General features: G+C 44.3%; 1 protein-coding gene across 2 annotated transcripts in view; it reads left to right on the top strand.

The window, feature by feature from the left end:
* The window catches only part of CFAP221 (cilia and flagella associated protein 221), an 85,541-nt gene extending 63,716 nt beyond the window's left edge, over nucleotides 1–21,825 (top strand). The window contains exons 20-25 of one of the 2 annotated variants that reach the window (XM_047772189.1): nucleotides 1,971–2,129; nucleotides 3,734–3,825; nucleotides 10,197–10,289; nucleotides 13,785–13,877; nucleotides 20,316–20,447; nucleotides 21,169–21,825. In XM_047772189.1, coding sequence (XP_047628145.1) covers nucleotides 1,971–2,129; nucleotides 3,734–3,825; nucleotides 10,197–10,289; nucleotides 13,785–13,877; nucleotides 20,316–20,433 — 555 coding nt within the window. In that variant the 3' untranslated portion in view covers nucleotides 20,434–20,447; nucleotides 21,169–21,825. Of the gene's footprint in view, nucleotides 1–1,970; nucleotides 2,130–3,733; nucleotides 3,826–10,196; nucleotides 10,290–13,784; nucleotides 13,878–20,315; nucleotides 20,560–21,168 lie in introns of those variants that run through there. The other variant, XM_047772187.1, reaches the window with a different exon arrangement.
* The last annotated feature ends 3,623 nt before the right edge of the window (nucleotides 21,826–25,448 follow it).

Raw genomic sequence — 25,448 nt, 5'->3', positions numbered from 1 at the left:
GTGCACCTTCGCTCCGATCCTTGTCCCTATGAGGCAGCCAGCCTCTCACCCGTCAATGACACTGCTTCCTGATCACACTGTGACCAAGTCCAGCTGGGGTCTCTGTCTCTTCCTAGGTGCTGTCCTGATTGGCCTTTGTAACCACAGGGGTGACTCTTGGCAATGGGTGTCAGCAGTTTTCAGGCTCTTATACCCCAGTTTCTCCCCTTACCATGAAGTGAGCTTCTTCAGCCCTGTGTGTCTCCCTGGCTCCTTGGCTGGGGCTAAGGTCCTCGATCCTTTTCTGGACGTCTCTGGATATAATTAGGTGCAGAGGACCTGGTCAGCCCAGGCTGGGGCACTTGCTCTGTCTTCTGACCTTTGCTCCTCCTTCCGTCCTGTCCTTGCAGTCTGTTATTTAAGGGGACCTGTGCGGAAGCAGGAAACAAAACCCCCACCTCCCCACCCAACACCCGCCTTTGTCTGTATTCTCAGCCTCCCCGCTTTGTCTCATCTGGCCCCCACCTTTCTCCTTGTTCCCTTCCAACTCCCCAGCCCCTACCTGGGGAAGTGTGGGGGGACCCAGTCTTTGCCTTTTCCTCCATCTCTGCCCTATCTCCCTGCAGCACGTCAAGGAGCCAGAAAAGATGGTGCCATTGTAGACATATAGGTGATTCCTCACTCTTCCCTTTGCTGCAGAGCTCACTGTGGGCACGGCTGACTCCCCCAGTGGGAATCACTGCCTCCATGCCCTCCTCCTTTTATACCCAGGCATTTGGGCAAGAGCCCCCTGGTGTCTTCCTCCTCAGCCCCGGCTGCAGGTCAGCCTCTCTGCACTAGCAAAGGACAGTCTTTCCCAGCGTTCTTAGAACACATTTATCACATACCCAGCATCTAGGCTCTCCCCATATGGCCTCTGGGTACTTAACTCCTCCCTGGCCCCCAGCCCTTCAGTTGTGGGAGATGTTTATTTCTTGGCAAACCTGGGTTTCTGTAAGTCATGTGGAGATTGGTTGTTTTTTGTTTTTTTGTTTGTTTGTTTTTGTTTGGGCTTTTTAGGGCTGCACCTGTGGCACATGGAATTTCCAAGCCTAGGAGTTGGAGCTGCAGCTCATGGCAACACTGGATCCTTAACCCATTGAGCAAGGCCAGGGATGGAACCCAAATCCTCACGGTACCAGACAGGTTCGTTACTGCTGAGCCACAATGGGAACTCCATCTTTAACTGTTTTTAAACATTAGTCAAACAAATAAAAAGAACAAAATCTCAACTTAGTGATTCCCAAACAGCTGAAATTAAACAACCGTGAGGATCAAAAAACTATGTTGTTTGGGCCAAAGAGTAGGGTTTTTGTTGGACAAGCCCAGGAAGAAACATTAAAAGGTTCTATATTTTTGTCTGTTTTGATGTGCTTGCTCTCTGCCTCCATTAGTACTGTTGGAAAATTAGTATAAAAACAGGATCTCCCTTAAAGCCAGATACTACATCCCGACGGAGCCTTCCTGAATTAAAAACATTGCCAAAACAATGTTAAATGTTGACATTTCCTGATATATCCAATGCCACCCTCTTTGTCTTCTTTTTAAAGTAGTTTTTAAGAAGCTATTTTTGTCTTCCAAACCAGAGACTTATTTGCTTTTTAAAACCAGTTTTCTTATTTAATAAATCCTCCTAATTGGTCAAATTTAGAAACAAATACTTTAAGCTGTTTAAGCTGTGATTTCATTTGTACTTATTTCCAAGGGAGCTTAGTAAATCCACGTGGCACGGAATGAAGCCCTTCCACCAGAAAAGTGATGTTTGTGAATGACGGAGACCACTGTCCACCTGAAGCCACCTCTGCTCTCCTGCTTCTCTTTCCCAGACGGGCTGACATGGGGTCAGAGCGCTCACACCAGTGGGATGTGGGGAACATCAGCTGACGTCTGTCCTATGCCCAACCAGGAGACTGGTAAACAAAGGAGATTCCTTTTTCCTCTCTCTCCTGCAGAATCCCAGCCCAGGACTATTTGCTGTGATGCACCCTCTGACCTATGCAGAAACCTTGATCGATTACCACCTGTGCTCTCACCCCAAGTACAGGTTCACCAAAGAGTCCCACTCTGGATCCAGCATTCCCCTCACCCAGAAGCAGTTTCTCCACCACACGGTAAGGCCATCACCATGCTCATTGGCAGAGCTGGCCCTGGGCTGCAGGGGCAGGCAGGGGACAAGGAGGAAGGGTCACAGCTGGAACTGAGAAAAAGAAGGTTTGCAGCCACAGCCTCAGGACAAGGATGGGAACCACGGCTGTGGACCTTCTCACACCATCAGCCCTAAAGAGGTGCAGGTGGGGACTCAACACCACTCCCATCCCGCCTGTGCTTACCTCCCAGTGGTACTTTTTTCAACATTATTATTGTTATTATTTTTTGCTTTTTAGGGCCACAAGTGTGGCATATGGAGTTTCCCAGGCTAAGGGTCTAATTGGAGCTGCAGCTGCCAGCCTATGTCACAGCCACAGCAACAAGGGATCCAAGTCTTCTGTGACCTACACCACAGCTCATGGCAATGCTGGATCCTTAACCTACTGATTGAGGCCAGGGATTGAACCCATATCCTCAAAGATACTAGTCAGGCTTATTACCACTGAGCCACAATAGGAACTTCCTTTTCAACATTCTTATTCTCTTTTTCCCTCAAAGGCCATGCCTAATACTCGTTTTATTCCCATTTCAACAAGCACATAGTGCCCATAACCTCATGGTCTAATTTCCTCTTTCTTTGGTCCCCAACACTTTGGAAATGTCAGAATGGACAAGGTGGCACAGTAAAGAAGAGGCTCCCAAGAATTCCTTCTTCCTCTAGATAATCAGCCTGACCTCAATATCCAGCAATATCTCTCAGGGGTTGCCCTCATGCCCTTCAAACTCAATGAAACCCTCCCTTGGGTCATGAACTCACCCCCACTTCTGCCAGCCCCACCTTACACCTCTTTCCCCATTACCTTTGCCTCTTGCTTCTGTGACTTTGTGCAATGACCTTTGTGGTCCTTGCTCCCTTCCTCTTTCTCATCCTCCAGATCCAGCCATCCTGGAGTTTTTACCAGTGGCCTCAAACAGCCTGTGACCCTCCCTCTCATCCATCCCATGGCCCTCCACTGCACCAGCATCAGCCCTCCCTAGAAATCTCCCTCCCACACAAATCTAATCGTTTTCCAGCTTGAAAACCGCTGTGGTCCCTGCTGGACAAGGGAACAACTCCAGCCTCATTAGTTTGACCCACAAGCCCCTTCATGACCAGCCTGCATCTCCAGCCATATTGCATGTCAGTCCCCATTGCACTCCCTGCACTCAGCTGGCAGTCTCCTGACAACACCCTCCTCAAATTTTCCATGCAGTTGCACATGTGCCCCTGCCTGGACAACCATTTGATGAACTGGCCCATCCCCTTTGAATGTTGCATTAGCATCACATTCACAGTAATCAAAATGCTTTGAGAGGCAAGATCAGCCTTCAATCATCAGGACCATTGCTCCTGCGCCTAAAAAAATCAGGGGTGGGAACCTCTCCTCCCTCCACTTTAATTCGAGTTGCCCTGTTGAACGTCCTTTGATAAAGTAGTTGTCTTTTTTAGCTTCAAAGAAACTCTACCAAACTTAATGAAATGATACATTTGGGAACTAAACTTAAGACTGAAAAATAGTCAGTTGAATGAAATGGAAGTTCTTCCTAGGATTTATGTTTGGTACTCTGGTGCTGGCTGCAATTATAGGACATCATTCCCGGAGTGATGACCTGGAAGAAGTTCCAGTCCCTGGCCCTCTCATCCCTGCCCGAAACCAATAAGATAGAGATGTCACAGAGGTAAGCCCAGTGCACTGTCATCTCACTGAGGTATGTGTGCTCCATGGACTTAGGAGGCTGTGACCCCCCCAGAGTTACATGCCAATAATATGTCAAATTATGCTTTCAGCCCATGAGGGAAATTTGCTAGCCAGAGAAATACAATGTGGTGATTCGTATTTTGACTTTATATTAATTCATTTATATTAATTTTGACTTTATATTATATACTTTTAAAAAATCAGGGAGGTGGGAGAGAGTGGGATGGATGGGGAGATTGGGGTTAGTAGATGCAAACGATTCCATCTAGAATGGATAAGCAATGAGGTCCTGCTCTACAGCACAGGGAACTATATCCAGTCTCCTGAGATAGACCACATGACTGAGTCACTTTGCTATACTGCAGAAATTGGCACAGCATTGTAAATCAACTACACTTTAATAAAAAATTTTAAAAAAGAAAAAATCAATGTCACAGGTGGCTTATAGTCCTTACTTTTAGAGTAGAAACCAATCCATATTCCATATAACTCTGCTGAAATATTTATGGTCCTTTTTCTTTTCCTTTTACAGCCATACTTGCAGCATATGGAAGTTCCTGGGCTAGGGGTCGAATCAGAGCTGCATCTGCAACCTACGCCCCAGCGTGTGGCAATGTTATTGTCGGATCCTTTACCTACTGAGTGAGGCCAGGGATGGAGCCTGAATCCTCATGGCTCCGGTTCTTAACCCGCTGAGCCACAACAAGAGCTCCCATGGTCCATTTTTTAACATCACATATTCTTTTTTTTTTTTTTGGCCACACCCACAACATGCAGAAGTTCCTTGGCCAGGGATCAAACCAGAGCCACAGCAGTGACAATGCCGGATCAGAAACCCACTGAACCACCAAGGAACTCCTTTTTTTTTCCTTTCTTTCTTTCTTTTTTTTTTCTTTTTCTTTTTTTTTTTTTTTTTAGTGCTGTACCTGTGGCATGTAGAAATTCCTAGGCTAGGGGTCAAATCAGAGCAGCAGTTGCCGATGAACATCATGGCCACAGCAACACTGGATCCTTAACCCACTGAGCAAGGTCAGGGATCGAACCTGCATCCTCATGGATACTAGTCTGGTTTGATACCGCTAAGCCACCACAGGAACTCCAGTGGAATTCGTTTTTGTATTCTTTTTTCCTTTTTTTTTTTTTTTTTTTTTTTATTCTGGCCAAACCCATGGCATGTAGGAAGTTCCTGGACCAGGGATTGAACTTAGGTGGCAGCAGCAACCTGACATCAGATCCCTAACCCCCTGAGCCATAAGAGAAACCCCTTTTTTTCATTGTTAACATTTTCGAGTTGCCATGATTAGTCTTCTATACCCTCCATGTCCAATTCCAAAGGCTCCACTTGTGTCTGTGCCCCAGCCTGGCCATTCACAGGAAGGCCCCACAGCCGTCATCACACATTGACAGAACCCTGCTCCAGAGACGGAACAGGTGGATGAGACCACTGTAGACCAGGAAGGAAGAAGTTTAGAATAACCGCATTCTTGCTAATTTTCTCATATAACACCTCTTTGAAGCCTAAGATATCAAACAAGTAGCTTGATGCCTTTTCTTTAGGATCCTGCGCAGTTAGTAACCTCCTCCCCAGCCCTTGAATTTGCTTCTTTAGTCCATTGTCTTTATTAACATAGTTAAATGAGGCTGGTGAGCAAGCAAAGGTGACCAATATCCCAACAGGATGAGCATCAGTGGTGACCCTTTGTTCAAATCCTTTGGCCCAGAGTGAGGCCCCCTGCCACCACCCCACCCCCCTGAGGGGGCAGAGCCCTGCCATGGCCCCGGGAGTCTGCAACTCTGCCTGAGCTCTGTACCCTACTTGGTTTGGCCTGTGACTCACACCCTCGGCTCCTTCCAACGTGTCCTGGATCCTCCCTGTCACCAGAATGCCCCATGGCCTCTAGGAGCTGTAGGACCTCAGCCACGCTCTCTAGGACCAGGTGTCTCGTCCAAAAGACAAGCCAGTGGGACTTGCTGTGAAAACCTTGCTCGGCCTTGATATTTGCATTTCAGGAGAAACAGGAACGCTCACCCCAGTGGGCACCAACCCCATATATGCAGCCCGTCACCTCCTCTCCAGGGATTAGAGGAGATAGTTGAAATGCAGCTTGTGACTCCAGAACACTTAACTTCTTCCTCCAGCACCAGCAGAAAAGCTCTTCCTGAATTACATAAAATCCAGCCTTATTTCCAGAGGCTTTTCCACATGCTGTCCCTTTGGGGTTATTCCCTTAGGGCTTTTTTCCACGACCCTCCTTTGCCTGGAGATTAACATGAGACCAAGCGTAGGATTTGGGACATGGCAAGGGCTCAGAAATCTTAGTTCCTTTTCTCTGAGTTCGCGTTGCTGAACCAAACTTGGGCCCACTTGCCTGCGTGCAGAAACACCAGTCTACTGACCCTGGCTTGTGCTAGAGGAAAGTGCAGTCCCCATCCATCCCCCTCCCTTCCGGTCACCCTTGGTAACCACAAGTTTGTTCTCCATGTCTGTGAGTCTGTTTCTGTCCTGTAGATAGGTTCAATTTGTCATATTTTAGATTCCACATATAAGGCTATCATATGGTATAGGGGCCAGATAAGGAGCACAGCTAGTGCTCAGAAAGCCCCAACTCCTGATGGGTTTCAGGGAGGCTTTTCTTTTGGGGGGGGGGGGCTTAATTTCTTCTTCTTTTTTTTTAAAGTTTTGTTGAAGTAGAGTTGATTTACAATGTTGTGATCATTTCTGCTATACAGCAAAATGGTTCAGTTATTCATATATATACATTCTTTTTCAGATTCTTGTCCTATATAGGTTATCAGAGTATTGAGTAGTTTCAGGGAGGCATTTTATTTTATTTTATTTTATTTTATTTTATTGCCACCCAAGGCATATGGATATTCCCAGATCCCTTAACCCACTGCACCAGGCTAGGGATAGAATCCACATCTCCATAGCGACCCAATCTGTTGCAGTTGGATTCTTAACCCACTGTGCCACAGCAGGAACTCCAAGGAGGCATTTTTATTTATTTTGTCTTAAGGTATAGTTTATTTACATTGTTGTGTCCATTTCTGGTATACAGCATAGTGACCCAGTCATATACATATATATTCTTTTTTTCATGCTATCTTCCATCATGTACTATCGCAAGAGATTGGATATAGTTCCCTGTGCTGTACAGTAGGACCTCACTGCTTACCCATTCTAAATGGAATAGTTTGCATCTACTAACCTCAAACTCCCAGTCCATCCCACTCCCTCCTCCTGTCACCCTTGGCAACCATAAGTCTGTTCTCTATGTCAGTGAGTCTGTTTCTGTTTTGTAGATGGGTTCATTTTGCCATATTTTAGATTCCACATATGTTATATCATATGGTATTTATCTTTCTCTTTCTAACTTACTTCGCTTAGTTCGAGATTTCTAGTTGCATCCATGTTGCTGCAAATGGCATTATTTCCATTCTTTTTTATGGCTTGGTAGTATTCCATTGTATACATGTGTATATGCACCACATCTTCTCAATCCATTCATCTGTTGATGGACATTTACGTTGCTCCCATGTCTTGGCTATTGTGAGTAGTACTGCAATGAACATAGGGGTGCATGTATCTTTTTGAATTGTAGTTTTGTCTGGTTATATGCCCAGGAGTGGATCATATGGCAGTTCTATATTTCGTTTTCTGAGGAAGCTCCATACTGTTTTCCATAGTAGTTGTACCAATTTATATCACGGAAGTATTTTTCAAGGCCAGGTTGGGGAGAGGGGGTTGCAGGGTGTGTGAACAGCTCATGTACAGTTCTCTGATTGGCTGGTGGTTAGAAATGGGATTGGGTCACAGGGGTTGACATGATCAATCCTCAGTCTTCAGTAGGTCTAGGGGCTACTGCTCATGGTCATCAAGTAGTTAACATCTTCCATGTACTAGGGCTTTCACATATGATATACTCAGGAGTGTGTATCAGCTACTGTTATCTAGGTGCCTCAGAGAGGACCTAGGGAGGCGTCTGCCCCGGGAAGGCCCCATGGGGTCCTTCTTGGCTCCACTCATCCATGCTTCACGCATCCCTCTGCCAATTCAAAATACACTCAGCACCCCTGGTCTCCATCCTGGCATATTCCTAAAATCGGGACTCTCCCATATCAAGGGCCAGGAAGAACCATGACATTGTATAGAGAAGGAAAGCTTTGGCATCTGAGAGATGTTACTTGTTGGCCCTGTCACCCATGCTGTGTCCCTGGGCAAGTCACCTATTGCTGAAGCCCTGTGAGCAATAACCTCTTCATCTGTGAAACAAGGGACCATGTTGGCATCCTCACTGTGTTGGGTGCTTGTGAGGACTCAAGTGGAGCATCTATAGGAGGGGCAAACAGGGTCCTTTTGTAGAGCACAGAGAATTAGATTCAATATCCTGTGATAAACCATCAAGGAAATGAATATGAAAAATTATATATATATATAATTTTATATATATATATAAATCACTTTGCTGTACAGCGGAAATTAACACCACATTGTAAATCAACTCTTCTTCAATAAAATAAAAAAAATAAAGTGGAACATCTAGCACCATCTTTAATTACTCTCCTCCCTCATCTGCACTACCCCATCCCCCATCCACCAAAACTTGAAATCACTTTGCTGCCACCAGATGGCAATGGCCTGCCACCACTTTGACACAGGGCCTCATTTTGCTGTGGGGTGAGGTCACTGCAAAACTGACCTCTTGGAGTTCCCATTGTGGCTCAGCAGGTTAGGGACCCGATGTTGTCTCTGTAAGGATGGGAGTTTGATCCCTGGCCTCGCTCAGTGGGTTAAGGATCTAGTGTTGCTGTGGCCGTGGTGTAGGCTGGCAACTGCAGCTCGATTCAATCCCTAGCCTGGGAACTTCCCTGTGCCTCAGGTGTACCTTAAAAAGAAAAATACAAAAAACAAAACCCTGACCCCTGTCATCTGTAAACCAAACATCGCTGGGTGTGGGGTACCCGTCTGGGGACTGAATAAGCAAAATGAGAAATGGTGGGTTGTGGACACTGCCAGTGTGTACCAGCTGTCAGCAAGGACAGGTCTCAAGAATTAAGAGAAAAACATCCTTTTTTTTTTTTTTTTCTCCCCAGAGCAATGTCCTTGGAAAAACCTCCTAAGGCTGTTCTTTCAAAAACCACTCAGAATGCAGTTACCTAGGGCTTGAATTAACCATGAATAAACATGAATTCTACATGAATTAAAGAAAGCCCTCCACTTGGGAGTTATTCCAGCTTCTGTGCCTGAGTGCTCTGTTGAGCCAATTTGTGTCAAAATAAACTGTAATTGTATAACAGACTAGAAAATCAAGCGAGGATTCTATTTTTCTTTATCATGCATTTCCATGATGTAAGATTCTAGATCATGTTTTCATTTCTAAAAGAGTTATAATAACAGCAGTCCTTTTTTAACTTCCTACAAATCTGCTAGTGATACTTCAACTTTACAGTCATTTTATTTGAATAGATGACCTATTTCTTAGCTGGCATTTCCCTTATATTTTTGTCCCTGAGAGTTATCTGTTAATTGTTTTTTGTTTGTTTGTTGGTTTGTTTGTTTGCAGGGGTTTTTTTAAGATTTTTATTTTTTCTATTATAGTTGATTTACAATGTTCTGTTCCTTTCTGCTGTACAGAAAAGTGACTCAGTCATATTACATATATACACACACATACATATACATTCTTTTTCTCACATTATCCTCCATCATGTTCCATCACAAGTGACTAGATAGAGTTCCTTGTGCTACAGAGAAGGATCTCATTGCCTATCCATTCCAAATGCAATAGTTTGCATCTACTAACCCCAAATTCCCAGGTATCTGCTTATTGTTAAACCACACAACATCACAATATCGTTATTTAATGTTTATTGATTACAAGGTCATTTTTGTATTTGTAATGATCAAAACAGCTCATTGATAAATTCAGAAAGAATTTGTTGAGTCTCTGTGAGTTCCATAAGATCTGAGAGTCAGCAGTAACCAAAGAAGTGTTAGTGCCCAGACTTTGGGATTTTAGAGATGAATGAAATGTCCAGAAGAATCTTCTGGAACTGACTGAGCCACAGTGGGAACTCTGAAAATTATGTAAGTTTAGACACTACGTGTTTGAAAAGTTCTTTTTCTAAACCCTGGGAAATGTCATATTTGGTGACATTCTCTTGTATTTGACTGATACATATCATCCCCCCTGCCTTTACCCCTAGGGAAACACACAAGTGGGTTTCCAAGAGTGAAGGAGACTTTAAAATACCAGTGGTAAAACAGAAGTGTTTTAGAAAACTGAGAAAGATCCCGAGATCACTAACATGGTCATTTATCCTTGGCTGCTCCTGTGATTTTTTCCACAGCTGTGATTCCTTCAATTTGGTCATGCTTCCTGTAAATGTCCCTGCCATTCTTGACGCCTTACCAGAAGAAGACAGGATGGAGACATTTGAACGGTACTTTTTTTTTTTTAATCTTTGGCCTCTAGTGTAGTCTGTTTTCTAAAAATATGCCAGGTGCTATGAGAGGGTTCCAAAGAGCGTGTACAGCGCCTGAGCTTGCAACCCAACCAGACAAGGCTAACACTCAGCTGTACCCCGAAGAAGGTAGGAGGCTGAGTTCATGGTCGAGAACAGTCTAAGGTCTCAGATTGGTTGATCTTGAGGTGCTCAAGTGAGGGGTGAGCAGAGGTGGTACTCGTGGGCTGAGAAGGGTTCAGTGGTCACATGAACTTGAGTTAGTACTTGGAGGACCAGTAAGATTTGGAGAGGTATGAAGAAATACAGAGTGCCGGGAGTTCCCAGGTGGCTCAGCAGGTTAAGGATCTGGTATTGTCACTGCTGTGAGTTCTGGTTACCAGTGTGGCACCAGTTCAATTCCTGGCCGGGGAACTTTCGAATACACATCCTAAATAAATAAATACTTAAAAAAAAAAAAAACTATAGGCCCCCACCCCCCAAAAAAAGGTAGAAAAAAGAAAAAGGAAAGAAAAAAAAATTTTAAGAAAAAAAAGCAGCTGTGGCATTGTAGTTGCAGCTACAACTTGGATTCAATTCCTGGCCTGGGAACTTCCACATACTGCGAGTGTGACCAAAAAAAAGAAAGAAAGAAAAAAAAATGGGGGAAAGAGTCGGGGGGAGAAATGTAGGCTTCCACACCGAGGTGCTTACTTTAATGTTACTAATGAGCCAGTGAGAATAGGTCAAAGACCTATTCTTGTCAGACATTTTTCCGTGTAAATAATCAAGAAGTGAAATCACGTCAGTATCTGATGTGCTTATCTAGTTCCTCTAAGATCTGCCCCCAGGCAGTGATACTTAGCAACTTTTCAGCGTCTAAATCTTGGAATCCAGGTTTGAACCTGGAGGTTAAGCGTTGGCCACTCAATTCAGTGCAGAGGCAATTTGCTGAGGCCGCCGCAGCCGCAGCCGGCGGAGTGATACACGTTTTCTTGAAGAAAGAGTCCTGTTGGACGGCACCTTGGGGAGGTGGTCTGCTGCCCCTCTTCCATTCACAGTGGTGTGCAGACTATGGTGACTCAGTTTCCTCATCTTGAAATGGGAATAATAGCACTACTTTACAGGGGACTGTCAGCTGAAGAAGAGGAGGAGGGTGGTCATTATAATAACTAACATTTACTGAGCATTAAATCTGCATCAGGCGCCATGCTTTGCGATCAGTCACATTCACCTGGCAACCTGAAATCACCCGCACTTGAACAGTGAGGTAACTGCCGACAGGAAGACCAAGTTTGCGAAGTCCCAGCATCCGGTTTCGGTTAGGGCAGCTGCTTAGCGAAGGTTAGGGGATTGGAACGTCTTGCAGTTTTCAAGGCTATTTTCCCAAAGTTGCTCCGCCCAGCTCTGGTTAGGTGTGGCTGCCAAGTGTTCCTGTTTGTAATTATAAATTTCAAAGCATTTATTGATCTTGGGGGCATAGCTCTGTAACTGAGTGTGGCAGAGACTGCAGCTATCCGCAAAGTTAAATCGCAAATTTCTGTTTTGGCTCAGCGGGTTGGGAACCTGATGTAATGTCCCTGAGGATGCAGGTTTCATCCCTGGCCTCGTTCAGTGGGTTGAGGACCCAGAGTTGTGGCAGGCTGCAGTGTAGGTTGTAGGTGCGGCTGGTTTTGCCACAGGGATCTGTAGGGATCTAGTTTTGCCATGGCTGTGGTGTAGGCCAGCAACTGCAGCTCCAATTCGACCCCCAGCCTGGGAACTTCCACATGCCACAGATGAAACCCTTAACAAGAAAAAAAAAATTCTCTTTTTTTTAATGTTTTAAAGTTTTATTGAGGTATAGTTGATTTACATTGTTGTAATAATTTCTGCTGTATAACAAAGTAACTATTCTACATATACACAAATTCATTGTTTTTCTGATTCTTTTCCTGTATAGATTATCACAGAATATTGAGTACAGTTCCCTGTGCTAGACAGCACGACCCCGTTGGCCAGTCATTCCTTATACCAGTGTGCATATGCCAATCCCAAACCGCTAGTCCATTCCTCCCCTCTTCTAAAGGAATAGAGTTGTAGAAACCCAGAAGCTAAATTTCCCAGCCTCCCTTGCAGTTAAGTCATGCATTGGACCAAGCCTTTGCCAAAGGAATACAAGCAGACGGGAGATGTTCTCCTTCCAGGGCAGGATCCCTGATGGAGTGAGTTTGCATCCTCCACCCTCTCCCTACTTTGCTGCAGCTGGAGTCCCCACCTGCAGTGACCCAACTCCGACTATAAAACATCAGCGCTGCAGGCCAGGGGTCAGCAAATAGCCGAATCTGACCTGCCACCTGTTCTTGTAAATAGTTTTATTGAAACGCAGCCACACTCATCCGTGTATGTATTTTCCAGGATTCCTTTCATGCTGCAGCAGCAGAGCTGAGCAGTGGTGAAAGACACCATGTGACCCACAGAGGCCTTTATGGGAAAAGTTTGCTGAGCCCTGCTCAAGGGGAGAGCGGACCACAAGATAAAAATAACCTCGGTCCCTGTAATTTCTTCTATCACACATACACTGTTTAGAAATACACGGTTTAATTTTTTAAGGCAGTTGCGGATTTTTATAAGTTATCTTCCCTGCTATTGATATCTATTCAAATTCTGTTGCGGCCATAGAACATACTCTGAATTTGAAATCATTCAAGCTTTCTTTGTGGTCCAAGATATGGTCAATATTAGTAGATGTTTCATGTACATATGGAAAGAATATGGATTTTTTTTTTTTTAAGGCCACACCTGTGGCATATGGAAGTTCCCAAGCTAGGAGCTGAATTGGAGCTGCAGCTGCCTGCTTACACCACAGCCACAACAACGCCAGATCCAAGCCTTGTCTGCCACCTGTGCTGCAGCTTGTGGCAATGCCGGATGCTTAACCTACTGTGTGAGGCCAGGGATCAAACCCAAATCCTCACAGAGACTATGTCAGGTTTTTAAACTGCTGAGCCGCGGAGGGAACTCCTGTAACCCATTTTTAAACTGCTTTTTATACTCTGCTTAAAAATAACCATTCCTATTGTTTGCTGGTAGAAAGCTATTTATCAGCCTAAAGAGTAGGTGGAAGTAACATTGAAGGCCACAAGAGCTGCATAATTCTTTTGTTTGTTTGTTTGTTTGTTTGTTGTTTTTAGGGCCGCACCCTTGGCATATGGAGGTTCCCAGGCTAGGGGTCCAGTCGGAGCTGCAGCTGCCAGCCTATGCCACAGCCACAGCAATGCAGGATCAGAGCTGTGTCTGCAACCTACACCACAGCTCACGGCAATGCCAGATCCTTAACCCACTGAGAGAGGCCAGGGATCGAACCCAAAACCTCATGGTTCCTGGTTAGATTCATTTCCACTGCACCACGGTGGGAACTATAGAACTGCCTAATTCTTACATGATCACAAGATTTTTTCCGTTTTATTTTTGGAATGAAAAACCATTCCAACTAAATATCTTATTCGTTTTCAGTGAGCTCTGTGAACAGAGTGTAGAAATTATGCTAACTCCAGAAATGATCGAAGTGGAGTTCCCTATGTTGGACTACAAGGACACCAAGAAGAAGTAAGTGGATGCTTTTATGCCTTTACTGGTAAGAGGTAGCCTGGGGCAGAATTTGTCCTCCGTGACTTATAGAACTGTCATGTTGTTTGAATCTAAAAACGTGTCAAAATAGACACGTTTACAATGCTTTAGATGTTTAGGATTCCATTACTATATTTTATTAAATCATATGTTCAGTCATCCCTCAGTATCCATGGGGGATTGGTTACAGGACAATCCTCCACAATGGACACCAAACTTGATGGTTGCCCAAGTCCCTCATATAAAATGGTGTAGAATTTTCACATAACCTATGCACATCTTACCGTATATTTTATTTTTTTGCATTTTTATTTTTAAATTTTTTTCGAAAGGATATCTTATTTTTGTGTATGATTTTTATTTTTTCCATGATAGTTGATTTACAATGTTCTGTCGATTTCTACTGTACAGCAAACTGACCCAATAATACACATATATATATATATTCTTTTCTCACATTATCCTCCATCATGTTCCATCACAAGTGACTAGATAGAGTTCCCTGTGCACAGCAGGACCTCATTGCTTATCCACTCCAAATGCAATAGTTTGCATCTATTAACCCTAAACTCCCAGTCCATCCCACACTTATATCTGGAATCTAATATACGGCACAAATGAACCTTTCCACAGAAAATAGACTCATGGACTTGGAGAGTAGACTTGTTCCCGTATATTTTAAATCATCTCTAGATGACTTATCATACTTAATATGACACAAATGATTTGTAAATAGTTACCAGCACGTGGCAAATTCAAGTTTTGGTTTTTGAAACACTCTGAAATTTTTTCCCATCCAGGGTTGGTTGAACCTGTAGATGCAGAACCCACGGATACAGAGGGCCAACAGTACATGTTTATATACATACATGTTTGTAGGATTTCAATCATATTAATCATATTTTTATTATCTTCCAGACTCTTATTTAGCAGTATATCGTAAACATGTATTTATAAATACAGACCTACATCTTTATATCTCACTTGTAGATGTACCATAATTTGTCTAACCCATCCTCTACTGATGACCTCAGCAACTCTTTTCAGGGTGTTGCTCTCACCAGCAGGGCTGCAATAAACATCCTTGTGCCATGATTCCTTGCAGACTTATCAGACTGTTTCCTTAGCATAAATTCCTAGAACCGTATATGCTAGATCAATGTTCACTTTGTTTTTTTTTTTCTTTATAGAACTGCATCCACAGCATATGGAAGTTTCCAGGCTAGGGACTGAATTGGAGCTGCAGCTGCCAGCCTACACCACAGCTCACAGCAATGCCAGATCCTTAAGCCACTCGGCGAGGCCAGGGATCCAACCCACGTCCTCATGGTTACTGGTTGGGTTCATTACCACTGAGCCACAACAGGAACTCCCATTTTAAGGTTTTAATGTATAGTGCTTCATTGCCATCTGGAAAGGCTATCAACATGCCTCCTACCAGCAGAGGGCAGGCTGCCCACATTCAAATGCCCTGAACAAAGTGGACTACGGTCATGCTTTTTTATTCTTATTTTTTTAATTAAAAATTTTCTTTTCTTTTTAGGTCCACACCTGTGGCATATGGAAGTTCCCAGGCTAGGGGTCAAATTGGAGCTGTAACTTCCAACCTATGCTATAGCCACAACAATGCTGGATCCTTAACCCACTGAGCCAGGCCAGGGATTGAACCCACTCCTCAAGGATACTAGTTGGATTCTTAACCTATTGAGCTACAACAAACTCCCATGCTTTTTTTTAAAAAAGTTTACTTTATTGAAATAGAGTTGATTTACAATGTTGCCTTCACTTCCGCTATACAGCAAAGTGATTCAGTTATACATACATATATATACACGCATATATACATTCTTTTCATCCTGCTTTCTTTCTTCTTTACCTATATGTTAGATTTTTAAATGACCATGTCATTGTTTTAATTCTAACTTCTTTGTTTACAAGTTAATAGTAAAAAATTTTCCTATAGTCAGCAACTATTTTTCTTTTATGAGAGGCTTGTTTGCCTATATTACAGAAAGTATTTCTCTTTTTCTTACCTATTTGGAAGAGTACCTTGTATATAAAGGATAATTACCCTTCCTGTATTTGTTGTAAATTTCTCAGTTTGTCTTTTTTTTTCTTTTTCTTTTTTTCCTTTCTTTTCTTTTTTGGCCACCCCGAGGCTTATGGAGTTCCCGGTCCAGGGATTAGATCCAAGCTGCAGTTGTGATGTACACCACAGCTGCAGCAACTGCCAGATCCTTTAACACACTGTGCAGGATCAGGGATCAAACCTTGGTCCTGGCACTGCAGAGGTGACGTCGACCCCATTTCGACACCGTGGGAACTCCGTCCTCTTTTTAGGGAGTGTCTTGGGGAGGCCCTGCCTTTTCTGAAAGGAATGCCTATGTATCTGAGAGAAGCAGAGGGATCCTTTGGTTTGTTTGTGATAGTGATTTTATTAGAATTTCAGTGAGCATCTGTTTTGATCAGCTAATTAACAATGAAATATCATGTTAGACTGCATAGCACATAAAACAGCAAATAGATGCACTTTCCATTTTGCTTCAGTTTTCAAACAGTTGAATAAGAGATTTAAATAAAAACTTTTTTTTTTCAGTTTCAAAAATTATTCCTGGACATAAAATGGTTTGCCCGGTGAGCACAGTAACATCCAGTAGCTCTTTGCTCATTTGCTGTTTAACCTGGTTTTTCTCCATTTTCACTACAGAGCTAATATTGAGTTCTACTGGTTACTCAGATGATTATTAAATGGAATAGAAATTATTACTTTATATATTCATCCAAAATAGAAGATCTTTTTTCTTTTATTATGTATTTCAGCTCCGCTACTTTACTAAAACAAACAAGCAAACAAAAAAAACCAACAATGGGAGTTCCCGGTGTGGCTCAGCAGAAACAATCTGACTAGTACAAAGGTTCAATCCCTGGCCTTGCTCAGTGGGTTAAGGATCCAGCATTGCCGTGAGCTCTGGTGTTGTTCGCAGACATGGCTCAGATCTGGCGTTGCTGTGGCTATGATGTAGGCCAGCAGCCGTAGCTCCGACTGGACCCCTAGCCTGGGAACCTCCATATGCCATGGGTACAACCCTAAAAATACAAAAAGACAACAACAAAACAAAACAACCCAACAATGAACTCTAAACATTTTCCACATGCCATCTTAGCTTTCAGTTTTTTTCAAACTATACATACATTTCACACATTTTCAACACATGGATCCACGACATTTTGAATTCACCTATTTGGTAGTTTAAATTACTTTTTGACAATGTGTCAAAATTGTCAGTATAATTATCCATTTGTTGGCTGCATAGTATTCCAACAAATTGATAACCCACAGGTGATTTTTTTCTTTTATTTAAACTGTTATTGAAATATAGCTGATTTACAATGTTGTGCTGGTTTCAGGTATACAGCAAAGTGATTCAGTTATATATATCTATTCTTCAGATTCTTTTCCCTTTTTTTTAAATATTTTTTTTGTTTTGTTTTGTTTGGCCATCTTGCCGCATATGGAGTTCCCAGGCCAGGGATCAGGTCCAAACCACAGTTTCGACCTCCGCCACAGCTGCAGCAACACCAGATCCTTAAGCCACTGTGCCTGGCTGGGGATCGAACCTACGTCCTGGCACTGCAGAGATGCCACCAATCCCTTTGAGCCACAGTGGGAACTCCCAGATTCTTTTTCACTATGAGTTATTACAAGATATTGAGTAAATTTCCCTGTGCTCTACAGTAGGTCCCATGGACAATTTTTGAAAGTTATTCGGTTCTGAAACTCTCTTCAGCTCATTTGAAGCATAACCTGATGCTCAGTCTTGTCTTCTCTGCCCATACTTTGCGCCTTTTCCTTGTTTCCTTCAGCCTCAGCCAGAAGTGGACAGAGTCTTCACTATCAGACACACACATAACCAGAGCTTGGACAGGCCAGGATGGACATAACACATCAGTGGTACTTAATGTCCCCATGTAGAATGCTGTCTATTTGGTTTCTGGCAAATATTTATTTTCATGGATGCAAAGCATCACCTGCTCTCCCTCGATGACTTTCATTAACCTGAGAGATTCTTTGCTGCCTTGATAGTGTTCCTCCCCCCTGAAGACCCACTAAGGAGAATTATATTGCAAAATGTCCAAGAAACTGTGCGAGTGGCTTTGGTTGCCGACACATGGACACATCATTCAGCCCTCCTTAGATTATCATATCATTCAGTCATTAATATATTGAAGGGCTGACATAATCTGTATATTTTTAGACTGATCTCATAAGTGGTGCCAATTAGTTTTTTTTAATTATATGCATTAGGGAACATTTTAATTTTTCATTTTCAGATAGTTCTGCTTTTTCAAATCTTTCAGGCTTTTGCCAAAACTTTTCATTTCACTCTCTTTAGGAAATGTTTCAGAAGTCCTTTCTTTTTTAAAATTTATTTTATTGAGATATAATCTATTTACAATGTTATGTTCATTTCTGTGGTATAGCAAAGTATAGCAAATATGTATTTCATAAATGTATACATTCTCTTTCATATTCTTTTCCATTATGTTTTACTGTTAAATATAGTTCCCTGTGCTGTATAGTAAGACCTTGTTGTTTATTCATTCTATATATAATATTTTGCATCTGCTAATCCCAAGCTCCCAGTCCTCCCTCTTGGCAACCACAAGTCTGTTTTCTATGTCTGTGAGTCTGTTTCTGTTTCATAATTAAGTTCATTTGTTCCATATTTTAAATTCCACATGCAAGTGATGTCATATGTATTTGTCTTTGTCTGACTTACTTCACTTAATACGACAATCTCTAGATCCATCCATGTTGCTGCAAATGGCATAACTTCATTCTTTTTTATGGCTGAGTAGTATTCCATTGTCTATATGTTCCACATCATCTTTATCCATTCATTTGTCAACAGACATTCAAATTGTTTCCATGTCTTTGCTATTGTAAATAGTGCTGCTCTGACATGGGGGAAGCACTTAATTTTTGTATTGAAGTCTTCTATCTAGACAGATATATAGCTGAGCTCACAATCTCAAGACATCTATGCTTTCCACCAAATACACTCATCACGTCCTCCCAGATATTTGGAAAGTTTTACCACTTGCCACTCCAGGAACATTTCTAGGCTTCGCATCAGCCACTACGTGACCCAGATGCATAACCCTTCCTCTTGATTTTCACTCTTCAGGAGCCATTGTCAGAGTCAGAGACATTGTGTGTCAATTTTATTCCCATACGCGGAGAATCAACTCATTCTGACCCAACATTTAGAAGCCATCATGATAAGATGTCCATGAGTAAATTCTCTTCTCACCTTCCCAGCAATCCTGGGAGATGGGAATTACCACTGGGTGTGTCCCTGGAAATGGAAACTGAGAGTTTAGGTAGCTTGGCTGTGCTAAGACACCAGTGCAGCTGAGATTGGAAACCAGTGTGAATGAAAAATGTTGCCTGCTGTATCAGTAAACAAAGGATGTTGCAGCTATCAAGTCATCACATTACAAATGTATGGTGAGGAGTTCCCGTCGTGGCGCATCGGAAATGAATCCGACTAGGAACCATGAGGTTGCGGGTTCGGTCCCTGGCCTTGCTCCGTGGGTTAAGGATCCGGCGTTGCCGTGAGCTGTGGTGTAGGTCACAGACGCGGCTCGGATCCCACACTGCTGTGGCTCTGACGTAGCTCAGCAGCAACAGCTCCAATTCGACCCCTAGCCTGGGAACCTCCATATGCCACGGGTGTGGCCCTAAGACAAAAAAGACCAAAAAAAAGGGTGAGCCCTGAAGGAACTCAGGGTAGAAATAGGATGCTGGCCATCAAATCATTTGCCACTGTGGCCTCCTCCCCCACCCCCCCCTCCCACCCCAATGGTGAGCCCTGAAGGGACTCAGATGAGAAAGCACAGGACACTGGCCCCAGATACCTGAGGTGCCTGTCAAAGGCATGATGTCAGTGAGCCCAGGCTTTTGCATCTTCCCATACACAGAAAAGAGCTAAATTCCTTAACTTGAGACACCGGTTTTCTTTAATTATTAGTAAACTTTTGATGGCCCCACTACCTGGTCTTTGTTGCAAAAACTCCTAGATATCCTGGCTCTCTTCTTACCTCTTCGGAAGAGTCCCTCAGAGCTGAGAGGCTGTGGCCAGGGATTACGTTCTCAGTTCTGTCCGCCAAATAAAATACAACTCTTGACTTCAAGGTTGCACATTTTTCTCTGTCGATGCCTGGTTTGAGTCACTTATCAGCCAGGTGTTTTCACTGGTAACTAAATGATCACTGAATATAGTTTAAACTGTCCATGTACATAAACAGCGCCTCCAGCCTCAGCAAGGCATCACTGGCAATGCTGATGGTGAGTTGACCGGAGTGTTTGATGAGGTGCCCTAATGTGTCCTTGTGGGGTTTGTGTTTTTCAAGTATATCTAGAGAGATGAAAGACCAAGCACAGCCGGTGGAGAAGGCAGCGGAAAAGGTGCTTGAGGAGATGAAGAATCTTCGGGGCAAAGCTCTCAACTCATACCTGATTCTAGAATAAAGATTCCCCAAGAGGTCTGTTCCTCCCACTTGCTTTCTGCAGGTCACTGTGGCCCTTCGTGTCTATTTGTGTCCCAGGAATTAAAGTTTCTTCTTAACATTTCTTCAGAAAAAAAAAATGAAATGTAAATATGATGTATATATTTTAAAATTATTTTTCTTGGAGTTCCCATCATGGCTCAGTGGTTAACGAATCCGACTAGGAATGTTGAGTTTGCGTGTTCGATCCCTGGCCTTGCCCAGTGGGTTAAGGATCCAGCGTTGCCATGAGCTGTGGTGTGGGTCACAGAGGGGCTCAGATTCTGAGTTGCTGTGGCTGTGGCGTAGGCTGGCAGCTGCAGCTCCAGTTAGACCCCTAGCCTAGGAACCTCCATATGCCGAGGGCGCAGCCCTAAAAAAGACCAAAAAAAAAATTTTTTTTTCTTTTTAGAAATCAAGTGTCATTAATATAATGGCCATTGTTGGAGCTTCCTGGTGCAAGATTTAGTGTGGTGCCAAGACTTCCAGAGCAAGGTGTGAGCCTCAGGCCAGAGGCAGGAAGGGTTGGGGAGGGGCTGCTCCCCACCCCCACCCCACCCGCCAGCTCTGGCCCCACCCTTTGGCCCTGCAGCAGCCTTGACCCTGGCTTCAGTAGCCACTCCTGGAAAGAGCAGTGTTGGTGAGGATGAGGCAGGAGATAGAAGGGCTCCAGGAAAGACATTTACAACTGGCCTCTTGTTTACACTTCCCGAGGCAGGAGATAGATGGGCTCCTGGATAAACATTTGCAACCAGCCACCTGTCTACCCTTCAAGATAGAAATATCAACAGGCACAAGGCAAATAACTGGTACTTGTCTTCTGTGAACTTGTTAAACAATGGTAATGACAGCATCAGAAGAGAGGCTGAGCCCGGCTTGGACAAAAGACCAAGAGCTTGTGTACTCCCCATCCTCAGGGTCGGGAGACCTCAACTACACATGTCCAGAGAGATCCCCCCAACCCCGTCAGAATGGGAGAGGGTGCCAGACCATAATAAATCTAGGTAACCTTCCTGCCATGCTTTGCTTTGGAATCCATCTTGGCCAAAAGATGCGCATGCAGATCAGGGAGGGCCCTGGGTCTGGTCAGGAGTAAAAGGTAAAACAAGATAATTGGCCAAAGGGAAACAAAGACCCAGAAGAACTGCCCCATATAAGTGGTTTAAGTCACCTCTCTGGTGCTCCTCACTCTGGGGACGCCCACACCCTTGCTCCTTTGGGTGTGTGTTGCTGCTCTGCTTCTGCCTTCGATAAAACAGACTGCTTCTCCGTGTGCTCCCCCACATGTTCTACTGTGATGCTAACAATAAACTTTATACCTCTTTTCACAGCATTTGCCTCCTTGAAACATTCTTGCTTTCAACAGGGGACAAGAATCAAGGCAGTTCTGCTCTTTTTTTTTTTTGTCTTTTTGCCATTTCTTGGGCCACTCCCTCGGCATATGGAGGTTTCCAGGCTAGAGGTCTAATCGGAGCTGTAGCCGCCAGCCTACGCCAGAGCCACAGCAACGCGGGATCCGAGCCGCGTTGGCGACCTACACCACAACTCACAGCAAGACTGGATCGTTAACCCACTGAGCAAGGCCAGGGATCGAAGCCGAAACCTCATGGTTCCTAGTCGGATTTGTTAACCACTGCGCCATGACGGGAACTCCAAGGCAGTTCTGCTCTTAGTCTCTAGCTGGTCTAGTGGTTAGGACTCCTGGTTTTCACCCAGGCTGCCCAGGTTCAATTCCTTCAAGCCATCACCCACTGCTGTCTCTCCGAGATCAAGGCCACTGGGTCCCCCAAGTTCCCTGTGCAACAGCAGACACAGGCCAGGTGCAGGGGCACTGGAAATGGAGGGGATGTTGAGGGGTGACAAAGCTTGCAGACTGGCTTGAGAGAAGAGGGTCACACCCAGAAACACCTGGGGCAGGAGGTCTTTGCCTGGGGCCAGGAGTCCCTGTGAATAATCCATGAAAACCAGGCCTTTTGACTGTGTGTTCAATTACTTCATTCTCCTGCACAAGCTGGTAAGGCGGGTGACAGTGCTTTATAACAGCCCATAATTATCCAAATATATTTGCATGTGTTTTTCCCCCCATTCTTTCTTCTATGCACACATTTAAATAGCTGATACCAGGCCGTATGTACCATTTGGAAAGGCCTCTTCATTAACTTGTTGACTCTGACATTTTTCTGGGATTTGTTATTTTCATCATGAAACCAAAACTCTTTAGGGACAGACAGGCCCCTGCTACAATGTGTTCCAGGCAGTTCTTCACACACTTTAATTAAATGTTAACAACCATTGTCCTGTTGTCATTCAATGTAGGATGTAAACAAGTGAACTTAGGTCTGTTTTTTTTGGGGGGGGGCGGGGCTGCACCCATGGCATACAGAAGTTCCAGGGATAGAACTGGAGCCACAGCAGCAACACTAGATCCTTAACTGCTAGGCCACCAGGGAACTCCAGAAATTGATTTCTTAAAGGCAAACCGAGCCCGTATGTAAAATGGAAGTTTCCATCACTCTCTTTTGCACCAAGTCCATGTGGGAGGTGCCCTGGGGAGGAGAAGGCCAGGGCCCACTCCTCAAAACTAAGGTTACCAGACACAGTAGTGCCCAGTGAAACCTGAATTTTAGATTCACCATCAATAATGCTTTAGTGCAAGTATGTTCCAATGGTATATGTACTATTTGGGACATATTACAATAAAAAATAATTCATTATATATTGAAATTCATATTTATCTGGGCATCCTATATATTTTTTTGGCCATGCCTGAGGCCTGGCATAACAACACTGGATCCTTAAACTGCTGAGCCACCATGGAACTCCATGGGCATCCTACATTTTTCTTTTCTTTTTTTGTCTTTTTAGGGCCACACCCACAGCATATGGAGGTTCCCAGGGTAGGGGTCGAATTGGAGTTACAGCTGCTGGCCTACACTACAGTGAGAGCAATTCAGGATCCAAGCTGCATCTGTGACCTACACTGCAGCTTACAGCAATGCCAGATCCTTCACCCACTGAGCAAGGCCAGGGATCGAACCTGAGTTCTCATGGATATTAGTCAGGTTCGTTACCACTGAGCTGCAATGGGAACTCCAATTTTTATTTTCTGAATAACACTACTTGACACCCAGCAGTCTTTGGATATACAGTACAATAAAGAGTGACTGAATGGCTACAGGGGCCTGGACAGAATCGAGAGGGTTCTTGGGAACCCAGAACTCACAGCTGGTCAGCTGTGCTGGGTGAGAGGGGCAGTTGGAGACAAGACACTTCCTGAGTTGCCCAAGGTCACCAGTCTTCATTCAAGAGCCACCCACAACTGATGCTGTTTTCTGTCTTGACTTAATCCTATCTCATCAGCTTAAGGAAGAGAATGAGGTCACAGTACTTTTCCTCCTCCAAGTTCACAATTGATATCTCCCATCCCACCTGTAATAGCAATGGCACAGGGGTTCCACAAGCTCCTTTTCCTTCCCAGGATGGCTCCAAGCACCCTAGGAAGTCTTCCTTAGCATGAGGCTGGTCCTGATGGACCACCTTTGGCTGCCCTGGCACGAGCTGTCTGCAGGCTGACATCTGATGGGTGCCCATCAGCTGTGGGAACAAAGTAACCGTTGCCAGCCACCCAGTGGTTCTCCAGGTGCCGAAAGAGGAGTGGTCTTCTTGCACCGATGTACACCGATGCCAAATAGAAACGCAGAGACAGAGTTGGAGGAAAAGGAAAAAAATAGCTGTAAGAGCCAGGCAAAGAGGGGACACTGCAGGCTAGTACCTCAAGGACTGCGCCCCCCTTGAAGGGGTTAGTGAGGAGTCTTATCATATTCAAGGAGCAGGGCATGGTCGGCTCATGGACATACTTCTGATTGGTTGCTATTGAGGTCATTGGGAGTCAGCATCTTCAACCTCCTGCTTCTGACCCGACGGGGGTCTACGTGCTTGCGGGCAGCATACAGTTGACTTCTTCCGCCCAGTGGAAGCTTCAGCACCAGCAAAACAGCTCCAGGGACATGACTCAGGATATTATCTCTAGTCCTTGAGGAAGAACTAAAGGTCTTTGTTGAAAGGCTAAACTATTATTATTCTGTCTTATTGACTGTTTTCCTTTTTCTCTGTATTTTCTCACTTTTCTGATTAAATTGATTTTTTTTTCTTTTTTTTTTTGCTTTTTAGGGCCACACGCGTGGCATATGGAGGTTCCCAGGCTAGGGGTCAAATCAGAGCTATAGCTGCTGGCCACAGCCACAGCCACAGCAATGCCAGATCCGAGCTGCAGTCTGTGACCTACTCCACAGCTCACGGTAACGCCGGGTCCTCAACCCACGGAGCAAGGCCAGGGATCAAACCCGAAACCTCATGGTTCCTAGTTTGGATTCGTTAACTACTGCGCCACAACAGGAACTCCTAAAATGATTCTTTGACTAAAGTTTTTTTATAAACAAAAGGCAGGCGGAGGACGTGGGTGGAGGTCCACTCTGGGAAAGCCTCACAGGGTCCTGCTCAGTTACAGCCTGGGATGGCCCATGTGCACTGTATGTGCACACACACTGCCCACACACGTATGCACACACCTCACATGCATGCGAACACATGCACAGAATTCAGAAGGGTGGCTGAGCGCCATCAGGAGACAGGTCACATGGGGTCTTGTGGCCAGGGGACAGTTTTGGATTGGGTACATCATTGTAAGTGAGATGGGAAGGAACCCTTGGAGAGTTCTGAGCAGGAAAGTAGCATGAGATATTTTATGTTTTAAACAAACTTTATGGGCCTGTATGGAGAACTCACCATAGGGAGCAAGCTTGCAAAAAGGAAGACCAGCCAGGAGACCGAGAGAGAACCCAGTGCCAGAATGTTCCAGTCAGAATTCCTCTGTCCGGCACCAAGGCCTTTCTTTGGGGTGGGCTGGTCAGGTTCATCTCAGGGTCAGGGTCAGACTCATCTTGTGCTCTGGTCCAAAGCCTGGGGTGTGGAGTGGAGAGGCTCCCCTGCCCACCACCA

Source organism: Phacochoerus africanus, chromosome 3 (genome assembly GCF_016906955.1).
Source record: "Phacochoerus africanus isolate WHEZ1 chromosome 3, ROS_Pafr_v1, whole genome shotgun sequence".
NCBI lineage: Eukaryota > Metazoa > Chordata > Mammalia > Artiodactyla > Suidae > Phacochoerus > Phacochoerus africanus.
The sequence above is the reverse complement of the archived record's forward strand: the minus strand, read 5'-3'. Positions and strand labels throughout refer to the sequence as shown.